The 13,094-nt window shown below is 41.1% G+C and overlaps 1 protein-coding gene across 4 annotated transcripts in view; it reads right to left on the reverse strand.

Annotated features, from left to right (window-relative positions):
• Positions 1 to 13,094, reverse strand: part of LOC126285330 (microprocessor complex subunit DGCR8) — a 228,841-nt gene that overhangs the window by 51,613 nt on the left and 164,134 nt on the right. For all 4 annotated transcript variants that reach the window (XM_049984644.1, XM_049984645.1, XM_049984646.1 and 1 more), the window contains exon 10: positions 4,294 to 4,394. In XM_049984644.1, coding sequence (XP_049840601.1) covers positions 4,294 to 4,394 — 101 coding nt within the window. The remainder of the gene's footprint in view (positions 1 to 4,293; positions 4,395 to 13,094) is intronic.

Consider the following 13,094-nt stretch of genomic DNA (forward strand, 5'->3'; position numbering starts at 1 on the left):
GAAGCTTTCGAAATGTGGTGCTACAGAAGAATACTGAAGATAAGATGGATAGATCACGTAACTAATGAGGAGGTATTGAATAGGATTGGGGAGAAGAGAAGTTTGTGGCACAACTTGACTAGAAGAAGGGATCGGTTGGTAGGACATGTTTTGAGGCATCAAGGGATCACAAATTTAGCATTGGAGGGCAGTGTGGAGGGTAAAAATCGTAGAGGGAGACCGAGAGATGAGTACACTAAGCAGATTCAGAAGGATGTAGGTTGCAGTAGGTACTGGGAGATGAAGAAGCTTGCACAGGATAGAGTAGCATGGAGAGCTGCATCAAACCAGTCTCAGGACTGAAGACCACAACAACAACAGTTATTTCTGATAAATACGCACAGGTACTGGGTACTACATTGTTTCATGGTGTGAAAATGGCTAAGTGCTTCATTCAAAAATCAGCATTTGGAAAAAAGGGGATTTTACACTATATTATGTTCAAACATTATTTTTGAATGTATGTGCGTAATAGCACAAACCCAAAATAAATAGTAAAACTTACTACGAAAAATGTAATATGAGTATAATGAAAATTTCACTTGTTGCTGTAACAATATTATTAATTTCACAAAATATCATAGGATTATTATTAGGGGTGATCAAGAAGTTTCTGTTCAAAGGCTGCACAGCCCAGAATAAGTATGCCAATTGGGCAAAATCACTGCTAGCATTGTGACAACCACCCCACGAATGCATTGGTTTAAAGATACCCATTTGGTAAAACACCGTATCCTTCTGCATACAGTAGTCAATAACTGCCTGCTGCACATTCTCGTCTGGCAGATGGTTATCTACTGATTTTTGTACGTCAGCAGCTAAGAAAAGGACAATAGCTCACATGTTGGAAACACACAAATGCCACACTAATCCATTGCCTACATTTCAGTGCTTACACACCCGCATCAGAGTCAGAGGAAAAGAGAGAGTCACAAAAGTCACAAGTTCAGCAAATTCAGTTGGAATTTGGAGCAGAAATCCATAATAGTGCATGGATATGAGTATTCATACTAGAAAAAGAACAACGCTGCGTGCTAGTCCTCTATAGGTAATTGGTTACCTTTATCTTATTTTCCATATATAATTTAAAAGGAACGGTCAGTCACTAAACTAGAGTGTGTTTTTACATTTAACAAGGTTGTGATTATAAGATAATTTAATGCTTGAGTTGTAAATGGTATAAGAGGCTATGTAACAGACATAGGAAGCTAAAGAGAAGATACAAGAAATGAGGTATTACTAGACATGTTTGGAAAATAAACGGATAATTGGTAACAGATTGTTTAAAAGGAGAGCTAGTCACAAGGTCACCGAGATACAGTTGGAATTTGGAACAGAAATGCGTAATACACTATAAATAGTGAAGCGCTGAAAAACTTGGTATAGGCATGAGAATTCAAATACAGAGATATATAAACAGGCAGAATACAGTGCTGCAGTCGCAATGCCTATATAAGACAAAATATTTCTGGCGCAGTTATTAAATTGGTTACTGCTGCTGTAATGGCAGATTATGAAGATTTAAGTGGGTTTGGTTGTGGTGTAATAGTCACCACACGAGCGATGGAACACTGCATCTCCGAGGTTGCGATGAACTGGGGATTTTTATGTACGACCATTTCACGAGAACATCAAATCACCGCCGACATCGCTGAGGCCAGAAAAAGATCCTGCAAGAATGGGACCTATGACAACTAAAGAGAATTGTTCAATATGACAGAAGTGCAACCCTTCTGCAAATTGCTGCAAATTTCAATGCTGGGCAATCAGTAAGTGTCAGCAAGCAAACCATTTGACGAAACATCATCAATATGGGCTTTCGGAGCTGAAGGCCCACTCATGTACCCTTGATGATAGCACGACACAAAACTTTATGCCTTGCCTGGGTCCGTCAACACTGACATTGGACTGTTGACTGGAAACATATTGCCTGGTCGGACGAGTCTGATTTCACATTGTAGCGAGAGGATGGACATGTATGGATATGGACACAACCTCATGAATCCACAGACTCTGCAAGTCAGCAGGGAACTGTTCAAGCTGGTGGAGGCTCTGTAATGGTGTGAGACATGTGCAGTTGGAATGATATGGGATCCCTGATACGTCTAGATACGACTCTGACAGGTAGTATGTACATAAGCATCCTGTCTGATCACCTGCATCCGCATCCTGTCTGATCACCTGCATCCATTCATGTCCATTGTGCATTCCGACAGACTTAGGCAATTCCAACAGAACAATGCGACACCCCACATGTCCAGAATTGCTACAGAGTAGCTCCAGGAGCACTACTGAGTTTAAACACTTCCAACGGCCGCCAAACTCCCCAGACATGTACATTATTGATCATGCCTCATGACATACTGTTCAGAAGAGATCTCCACCCCCTCATACTCTTACAGATTTATGGACAGTCTTGCAGGATTCATGGTGTCAGTTCTCTCCAGCACTACTTCAGGCATTAGTCAAGTCCATACCACATCATGCTGTGGTCCTTCTACATGTTCGCGGGGGCCCTACATGACGCTAGGCAGGTGTGCCAGTTTCTTTGGCTCTTCAGTGTAATAATAACCAAACAAATTAGATTATGCCTAACGAAAGTGAAATCTTGATGGTGACCACAGACTTTACCATCTCGAACATTTCCTCAATAGTTAAAAAATTCTGAAGTTATGCATTTCTATACAAAAGGAGATACAAAAATAGTCTCCAATCTCCATTCATCTTCGTACATCTGTATTTAAATTGGATGATGGTGGGACATCAGCTGGTATAATTTTTATTAAAAATTAAACTCCTCCAGCTGTACTTAAGATTTCATATTTATTTGGCTTCTAGTTTTGACATTGTGTCAACACCATCTTCAGGCCCATACACTTTGATGCTATCAATTGTGTGTGGCTGAGTACTAGAAGTCCATGGTGAGACCAACACGTGCTCCACACCATCTGACTACAAGGAACATATTATCACAGTAACAGTTTAGATTTCTAAATTATTCCAGTGCTGAGAAGGTTATTTTCACATACCGTATGATTGTACTTAATTCATTACACAATAGAATACAGAATGTTGGTACATCCTGTGAACTGTCAAGGGCATTTGACTGTGTAAATCCCAATTAGAATATTATAGTGAAACAGAAAAAGCAGATTAATTCGAAATATATTTCCTTGACAGGAAATGAAGGCTGTCAGTAGGAAAGAGTCCTGCATTATGCTATAAGTTATCACCCCATTGGAAACTAACTATATTTGGTATCCTGTAAGGTACCATCTTGTAGCCCTCACTTTTTCTTGTGTACATTGAAGCGCCAAAGAAACTGGTATAGGCACGTGTATTCCAATACAGAGATATGCAGACAGACAGACAGACAGACTACAGCACTGCAGTTGGCAACGCCTATGTAAAACAACAAACATCTGTAAGACAATAAACATCTGGCGCAGTTGTTAGATTGCTTTCTGCTGTTACAATGGCAGGTTATCAAGATTTAAGTGACTTTGAATGATGTGTTATAGTTGGTGACTGAGCAATGGGACACAGCATCTCCGAGGTGGGAACCACCTGCAAATGCACTTCACTGTATCATTCATTTACAGGTTTTTGCAACAAGATTGTTATTGGAGGTAAAATCTTCTAGGCTGTTAGACCATTTCATGTTCCTCTTAAGTATCTTCTTACACAACTGACATTTTGATCCCTCTGCAGAATCTTCTTTCAGATCTTCTGGTGTTCCCAGCTAACTGAACACTGTCCATCTAACAGCCAACTGGAAACACCAGAAGAACCTAAAGAAGATCCCTACACAGTGATTGAAACACTGATTGTGTAAGAAGATACTGAAGAGGAACATCAGCAGTCAAACAACCTAGAACATTCTTACCTCCAATGACAATGGCCCCTCTATTTATCTAAATTAATTTTAATGGTTATACTTACTTCATAACTACCAGAAATTTGCAGCAGATTTACTTCATAACTACCAGAAATTTGCAGCAGATTTACTTCATAACTACCAGAAATTTGCAGCAGATTTACTTCATAACTACCAGAAAATTGCAGCACAGAAGATCTTCTCTGAACATATCAATGCTTTAAGATGATTTCAAATTCAAACATAACAATTTTTAACTCTGCACATTATGTCTGCTTTCATGTATTACCACTGATCATATAACGTCTTCGATATGAATATATATCACACTGATCTATGACTGCACAACACACCAAATGTGAGGTTCAAAAACTTACCTTTGTAAACATGTGAGGAGTATTGCATATGGAGATGGTTCTGTAGTTTTGGCACAAAGTTCAGCTACTCGTGGATCTTCGATCTTGATTTCATCAAATATCTATAAAATTCAAGAATAAAATTTAATGATACACTCAAGTTTGGTACAACTGACAGAGGAAAAATGCTATGATAAGAATAACAAAATATTTTCTGCCTTTTATCAAGCACCGGCAGTTTAAACACGATAAATATGGGAAAAGGAGAATGGCAAATAAGCATAATAAGGTTTCTAAGCATGTGGTACTGCTAAAAAATGACAGAGATAAGCAAGATGATGACTATGCGATTTGTCAAAGTGTTGTGATTTTTCGACATTGTCACCTGGCTGTAAACCCAAGAGCTTTTCGTCACACCAGTATATGCCAGGAAAGTCTACATTCACATGGGAAATCATTTTTATGTTACATTCATTCTCATGCTAATTTACGTGAATGCCAAATGTTTCAAAACAATATTAACACATTTGGCATCTACACCGTCAGTAAAAGAAATTCTCTCAGCACTGCAATGCTCAGTTCACAAGCACATGACATCTCATATAATTCATATTCCACACTGCAATGACATAAAAATAAATGAATAACAGTACGTATTAGGAAGTTCTCCCAGAACCTTACATTCCTTAGTTCCACAAAAAAAACAGACATAATGGGCCAAAATTCTTATATTTCTACCAAAGGTACATCAAGATTTACAGAATGCTGATTCCTGTAAAAAAGTTATTTAATGGCAAGATACCATATGAAGCAGAAAATAAAAGCAAACCAGTTTGGGACAAAAAACACATGACATCTGTAAATAATTATGCACTTAGTATAGTTATGTTATTACAAAACACAAAGTCGGTAAAATTGCACAAAACCTAAGCAATAAAGTCTGCAAGCTTCGGTGCAGTACCATTTCGTATGGTGAAACATAATAAATGTGTCATTCACATCAAGGAACTTTCAGAGAATTTACAACAGACGAGAGTTGTGTCTCTGTTAAAGGAAAATTATGCAGAAGACATAGAAAACTAAAAGCCCATTTCTCCACTGTAATATGTCTCAATATTAAGAGAATCTATTGTGGAAGACCTCTCCGGGAGACACCACCTTGACAAAGCACTGTCCGTACGGGTGGAGAGGCTTCCGTATCTGCTGGAAGCTGAGGGCTATGACGAAGGTAGAGGACCAACTGCCAGAAAGGCTGCAGCCGATGGATCAGACTAAGAGTGTCCCACAACATCCCTTCTTCCCTCTCCACTACTAGTCCTACCCTATTCCCTGACCCAACCCAAGGTGTGATGCGATCCGTGCCGAGGGGTACGTGGCACATGGGAAGATGTGTCGGAAACAGAGTCTCAGGGATACCGGGCGACCTCCCTGAGTAATTAGCCTTACACCGCGCGGGGTATTCGTGGTGTGGACCTTCTAAATCCCCAAATCTCGAGGGACCGACATGGACACGATTACTGAAAAAGAAAAAGAAACTGAGGGGCAAATTGAGACCTCAGATACCCAAACTTCGGGGACTGAACCGATGGAAGGCACTTCCACTACTGAATCAGGGGTGGACCTGGGGCAGAAGTGGGAACTGTAACCGAGAAGCTAGACCAGATTAAGATCAAAGGCTTGTCTGGGGCCCCAAGGAGGAAGCTACTCAGGGAACAGAGGGAAAAGGAAGGAAAAGAATGGCTTTCTAAACACAAATGGAGGGAAGTAAAGGGACTAGAACCCAAGACTCCCAGGAAAAAACTGTCTCAGGTTGAAGGGGACACACAGACCCCCACAACATCAAAGACAGGTAGTAAGCAGATAAGGGAGGACAAAGACTCCCTGGATAAGCGAGTCCAGAAAAAACCGAGGCAAGAAATACCTATAGTACTGCAGTCTCGGTTTTTAGGATGGCAGTTATCCAAGAAGGTTATCCACTGGTGGCCATTTCCTCGCAGCAGGAGGAACTAGTACAGATGGCCCTCTTTGAAAAGATTGGGGGGGGGGGGGGGGGGGGGGGTCACTGGCCCAGGTCCCAACTTCAGGGGGGTCTATCTAGACCATGGAGCACTCACTCATATTTGTCTGTGAGGGGGGGGGGGGGGTACACACAGTACAATGGCTTAAGGACAAGGTGCCCATGATATCTCCCATGGGAAGATACAAAGCTGCTGGTCAAGATGGCAGCAGAGCTTCTTAAGACCGCAAAGATATCATTATGGGTACCAGATCCTTAAGGAAGTCTCTCCCAAGACTGTTCAGGAAAATAGGGGCCCAGACAGTCCCGACAGAAAACTGGAGAGTGATTAACCAGAAGGTTGCTCCGGAAGGACAAACCCTGGTGGCGGAGGTTGATGAGAAGTCCCTGATGGCGATGCGGGAGCAGGACCTGAAACTGTTTTTAGGGTTCTTGCAGGTCACCGTCAGGGTTCTCAAAGACCTCAAAGATGGCAGTAAGACAGAGCCTGGAGGTGCTGCAGATTAATCTGCAGCACAGTAAAGGGGTCTCTGCTGCTCTGAGCCGCTGCCTGGGGAGACAGGAAGTGGACGTGGCCCTGATACAAGAACCCTATTTATAGAAAGGGGGTGTATCGGGCCTCGGAGGCACTGGAGATAAGCTGATCTATGCTAGAAATCTAAGAAACTCCAGAACATACATCTATGTTAGAAACGGCATTTCTTTCATGCCAATGATGGATTTCTGCTCTAGGGACTTAGTGACCATCAATATGCAGCAATGTGAGGAAGGTATCACGAGGGAAATTGTCTTGGCCTCAGCATACCTTCCTTAGAGATGAGGAGACTGGTAAATACTTGCCATCAGCATAGTGACCAACTGCTGGTGGGGTGTGATGCCAATGCCCACAACCTAGTGAGGGGCAGCAAGGACACCAACAGTAGAGGTGAGTACCTTCTTGAATCCCTCTTAGGTAACAACTTAGAGGTCCTGAATAGGGGCAATGAACCTACATTCATGAATAGCAGAAGGGAATAAGTAACTGACATAACATATGGTTCCATGACAATGGGTAGCTATGTCAAACAATGGCATGTGGTGTTGGAGCCATCCTCATTGGACCACATCTACATTAAATTCAAGGTTGAAATGGGAATCAGACAAACCATGACTTAGAGAAATCCCAGGAAAACAAACTGGTAGACATATAGGAGGGACATTGACTTAGGCTTATCGGAAATTAAAACCACGATAAGGAAGCCAGTAGAATTTGAGGAAGTAGCCATAGTGACCTCCTATCAGGACAACTGCACAATCACCAGGAAGTGCACAAATAGGTGTGTTCCTTGGTGGAATAATACATTGGAAACCCAAAGAAAACAGGTATGGAGACTGTTTAATATTGCGAGACACAAAGGACAATGGGCTAAATATTGTGAGGCCCTTGTCAGTTGCAACCTTGCAATAAGACAAGCAAAGGAGGCATTCTGGAAGGCACGGCTGCACAAGCCAGACTTCACAAGATTCTCACTAGAGTACCAACTAACCCAGGAGGTACGTTGAGGAAGGAGGATGGGGAATATACAAAGACAGCACATGAGACGCTGGAATTGCTCCTCAAAACTCACTTTCCTCAATATGCTCTGCAGGCTAACACTGACCAGTATCCCCAGAGAGACAACAGCTCTCAGATACTCGAAGAGAGGACTGAGAATCGGCCAAGGAGTGTGTTAACTTCAACAAAATCCAGTGGGCGGTGGGAACATTCCAGACGTTCAAGTCACCTGGCCCAGATGGAATTTTTCCAGCTCTCCTTCAACAGGCAGGAGGAAAGCTTATAAGAATCCTATGCAGGCTATTTAGGGTTAGCTTAGCAGTAGGAATCATTCCCAATGTTTGGAGGGCAGTGAAGGTTGTCTTACATTCCAAAGCCAGGGAGAACTGATCATACCAAGGCCAAGGATATGAGACCAATCAGTCTGTCCTCCTCCATTCTCAAAACACTGGAAAAACTGGTTAATGTATATGTTGGGGAGAGGAGCTATGTAGGGTCCCTCTACACCTGAACCAACACACATACCAACCAGGTAAATCATGTGAAACAGCTCTCCACCAACTCGTCGGGAAGGTGGAAAAAGCACTTCACTTCCAAGAAATAGCCCTCTGCATCTTCCTGGATATCGAGGGGACTTTTAGCAAAATGACTTTTGATTCCATGGTAAGGGCACCAGAGGTGCATGATCTGGGACCACTATATGTAGGTGGACCAGAGCCATGCTTAGTGGAAGGAAGGTAGAGGATACCATGATGAATGAAAAGATGGTAATTAAGACCACTAGAGGCTGCCCACAAGGAGGAGTTTTGTCTGCTCTATTGTGGAATCTAGTGGTGAACGAACTCATTGAGGAATTAAATTCCAGACAATGCTTCTGCCAAGGATACGCAGATGACCTTGTCATAGTAATACTTGTCAAATTCACTGGCACAGTTAGGAATATGGCACAAGGAGGGTTGGACATTGTGCAAAAATGGTGCATTAAACAGGATCTGAGAGTTAATCCTAAGAAGACTGTTGCCATTTACGAAGAGACAAATTCAGCATGCAAGCTGGAATCTAAAGCTCTTCGATCAAAATCTAACTGTGAAGGGGACAGTGAAATATCTAGGGGTAACCTTGGATGAGAAGCTAACGTGGACCCCTCATATTAAAGAGTATCTGCTCCAAGGTAAAAAACACTTTAGTGAGTACTAGGAGGGCCTGTGGCAAAAACTGGGGCCTAAGCCTCAGGGGTATGCACTGGATATACACCACAGTGGTTAGACCTAGGATTTCCTATGGGGCCGTAGTGTGGTGGGAGAAGGTAGAACAGTGGGTTGCTGCTAAAGAGCTTGCTAAGGTGCAGAGATTGGCCTGCTTAGCCATAACAGGCGTAATCAGCAGCACACCAACCGCTGGAAAGGAAGCCATGCTGGACATGCCTCCACTTCACCTTTGGGTTAAGATGGAGGAAGCAGCTTGGGCATACAGACTTAAAACTGGCCAAAACTGGGTCTCATTTGGATATCCAGAATCACACACTAACATAGTGAGTGAGGTAAATATAGGTATGGCCAGGGAAATGCCCGCTGACTGTATAACAACTCCTAACTGCATCGACAAGCCTTACAATATAATAATTGGAAGTAGGGAGCAGTAGGGGGGAAAAAAAAGTTCGATATCGTATGAGGGACATCATTTGGTTCACTGATGGGTTGAAAACAAATTAAGGCATTGAGGCAGGGTTGTACGGGGTTCAGCCAAGACTGGAGAGCAGCATATCTCAAGGGAAACTGGCCTCTGTATTCCAAGCCGAAATTACTGCAATCAGGGCATGTGTGGAGGAGAATATGAGTAGGTGCTACAATGATCACAGCATCTACATCTATTCAGACAGCCAGGCACCCCTGAAATCATTGGTAGCTCCGGCAACAAGATCTAAGATTGTTGCAGATTGCCACAGGGCTCTGGTGGAGCTAGGGGGAAGCAATAGGGTGTACCTAGTGTGGGTCCCTGGCCACTCAGGGATCTGTGGCAATGAAGAAGCTGATAAATTGGCTAGGATGGGGGCAACAACTCCATTTATTGGACCGAAACTTGTCTTGACAATCACCAAGGCGATGATCAAATTAGAACTACGGAACTGGCTTAGGAAACAGCATGCAGAATATTGGACCAAGGTCCATAAACAAAAACATGGTAAGGTAATTATGCCCAAGCCATGTTTTAAAAGAAGCTCTGTAATCCTGGGATTGAAAAGGAAAGAGACCAAACTAATGACTGGACTGATGACCGGCCATGGGAACTTCAAAAAACACCTACACACAATGGGTATAATGGAAGAGGACCCTAACTGTAGGATCTGTGATGAGGGTGAAGAAACTGCATCACACCTAATACTTGAATGCATAGCATTGGAGAGTAAAAGATACAGAATCTCTGGGGCAATTAGACCTGAAGAAATTGTGCCTAACAAAAAACTGGTAGAGGGACTCCTTGCACTATTTAAGGACACTGGTTGGCTTTACTAGATATACAGCTACTACAACTGCAACTATCTACACCCCCCCCCCCCCCCCCCATACACACACACACACACACACACACACACACACACACACACACACACACACACACTAAGATAAGGTAAGGGATTATATACAGAGGGAAGAGATGCTAAACTACTTGAAATTATATAGGCTATGCTACTATATATATTATATCTATATATTTACAAATTAAAGTATTGAAAGTGCGCTAACTAATTATACTTGATAGATGAGAAAAGTCTTGCTGCAGGTAAACAAGCAAGTACAGTATAAGTGGCAAACTGAACAGGAGTACCAGAGTGTGTGTGTGTGTGTGTGTGTGTGTGTGTGTGTGTGTGTGTGTGTGTGTGTGGTCTACTTCACAAAGAGGTCTTTTATCTGCAAGCTTACTTGTTTAGCTGTCTTTTTTTATGCCTATCTATGACCTAACATCTCCACTATACGGTGAGTAGCAATCTATCTTTTTCATAATATTGTCATATACAGCATAAACTTTCTCTGTAGAAAACACAGAAAATTTACAGCTATAAAGATAGTCTAAGTCTAATACATTCCAATCTACGCTGGGCCCATTAGTGCCACTACATTGTGGCAAAGCTGCATAGAGTCCATGTTTCTTTAGCTACATTGCAGAGCAACTCGGTGAGTGTGTGCCAGTCAGTGAGTGCACTTGTGACACAAAGTGCAGAAACTGGTGGACGTGTGTTCCCACAATGCTTGCAAAGTGATTTATGGGGACTGAGCACCTTAACAAGGTATTGCCTTGAGGATGCAGTGCTCTACAATATGCAGTTGCAATGATAGTCATACCTTGGATCGCACAGCTCTGTGGCCTCCTCAACTATCAATGTCATCATGATGAAAAACAGTTAATACATGTATATAGTATCTACACATAAAACCTTTTCTCATATTCAGATACGTTTTAATTTTATTTACGATTATTTTTGCTGGACTTACTTCTCTCTTGATTCGTACCTGTGAATGACTGCTTCTCCCTACCATTCCCTATACTGAGGAACTGCTTAAAATGTAGTAACAGTTATAAACAGATACCTGCTTCCTTTCTCACCCTACCATTATCTGTTAATCTATGAACACAGCTTCAGTTGTTGCTCATTCAGTAGCTGGTGTGTTCTGTCCACATCCTTCTTCCTGGTGCTTGGAGAACATCACATAAATAGTGCATCAGCAAACATCAATCTGTGCATTCGAACAATAGTAGTGCCTCAGCAATCTCAGCACCACTGTTGTAGAACACTCTTTCTATTTTCAAGTTTTTACAAAAACAAATATTTGTGATATAATCAAGAAGTAATGAGATTTTTTTTTAATTTCATAGGCTTTACACAACCAATTTTCAATTTCTTTTATATTTTTGGTACAAATGTTCCTGATGTATGTTTGCTTTTCCAGCTATTTTGAATACTTTGTTAATAGTTGACAGTCTAAGAGATTATATTTGTTTTTGAGTGCTGAGTGCATTTTTACTTTCGAAAAAGATGGATCACAGAATTTGCATCAAATTTTGCTTGAAAAATATAATTGTGGTCTCGGGCAAATCAACTATCACTTGTAGTGCTGCAAAGTGGTTTCAGTCATATCTTACTCATAGAAAACAAAGGGTGTCATTATGTAACACTTCAGCAGTGGGCAATCAGACATCATCTGACTGGGAAGAAATTACAGGTGGTGTTCCCCAAGGTTACATACTAGGTCCACTACTTTTTCTTGTGTGTATTAATGACCTGTCATCTGTTACATTACCAGATGCCAAGTTTGTCTTATTTGCATATGATACAAACATTGCAATAAATAGTAAATCAAATATAAATTTAGAAATGGCAGCTAATCAAATTTTTACTGGCATTACTAAGTGGTTCATATCCAATTAACTGTCATTAAACTTTGAAAATACCCACTACATGCAGTTCAGAACTTCCAAGAGATTTCCATCTAGTGTGTGTACAAAATATGCCAACATGGAAGTAGAAGTTGAGAGTGTAAAATTCTTGGGATTACAACTTGATAATAAATTCAACTGGGAGCAACATAATAATGAACTGCTAAAGTGCCTAAACAAGTCTGTGTTTGCAATGCGAATGATGTCAGACGTAGGAGAAATAAATATTAAAAAAACTGGCATATTTTGCTTATTTTTACTCCATTATGTCATATGGCATTATATTTTGGGATAACTCCACAAACCGAGAAAAAAATTTTTAGAGTACAGAAGTGTATAATAAGAGTAATGTGTAATGTAAACCCAAGAACATCATGTCGAAACCCATTCAAAGAATTGGGCATACTAACCACAGGTTCTCAGTACATTTGTTCCTTAAGTTTGTTGTCAATGATACATCTCTTTTTCCAACTAACTGCTTAGTACACAGTATCAATACCAGGAATAAGAACAATATACATAAAGATTTAAAATCACTTACTCTTGCCCAGAAAGGAGTCTGGTATTCAGCAATGCATATTTTCAATAAATTACCAGCAACCATTAAGAGCTTAGTTTCAGACAAGGCACAATTTAAACATAATTTAAAAGAATTTTTGGTGGCCAACTCCTCCTATTCCATCCATGAATTTCTCAACAGGTGCAGTAGACCATTTTAATGAAAATTTATTATACTTTAATTTTTGACAATACTTGGCTGTAACAGCCAAGAAACTATCTACTGTGTGAATGATGGATGTGTGGAAAGCAGATGTAAGTCTTAAGTCTGTAAATAAT

The sequence above is a fragment of the Schistocerca gregaria genome, chromosome 8 (genome assembly GCF_023897955.1).
Source record: "Schistocerca gregaria isolate iqSchGreg1 chromosome 8, iqSchGreg1.2, whole genome shotgun sequence".
Taxonomy (NCBI): Eukaryota; Metazoa; Arthropoda; class Insecta; order Orthoptera; family Acrididae; genus Schistocerca; species Schistocerca gregaria.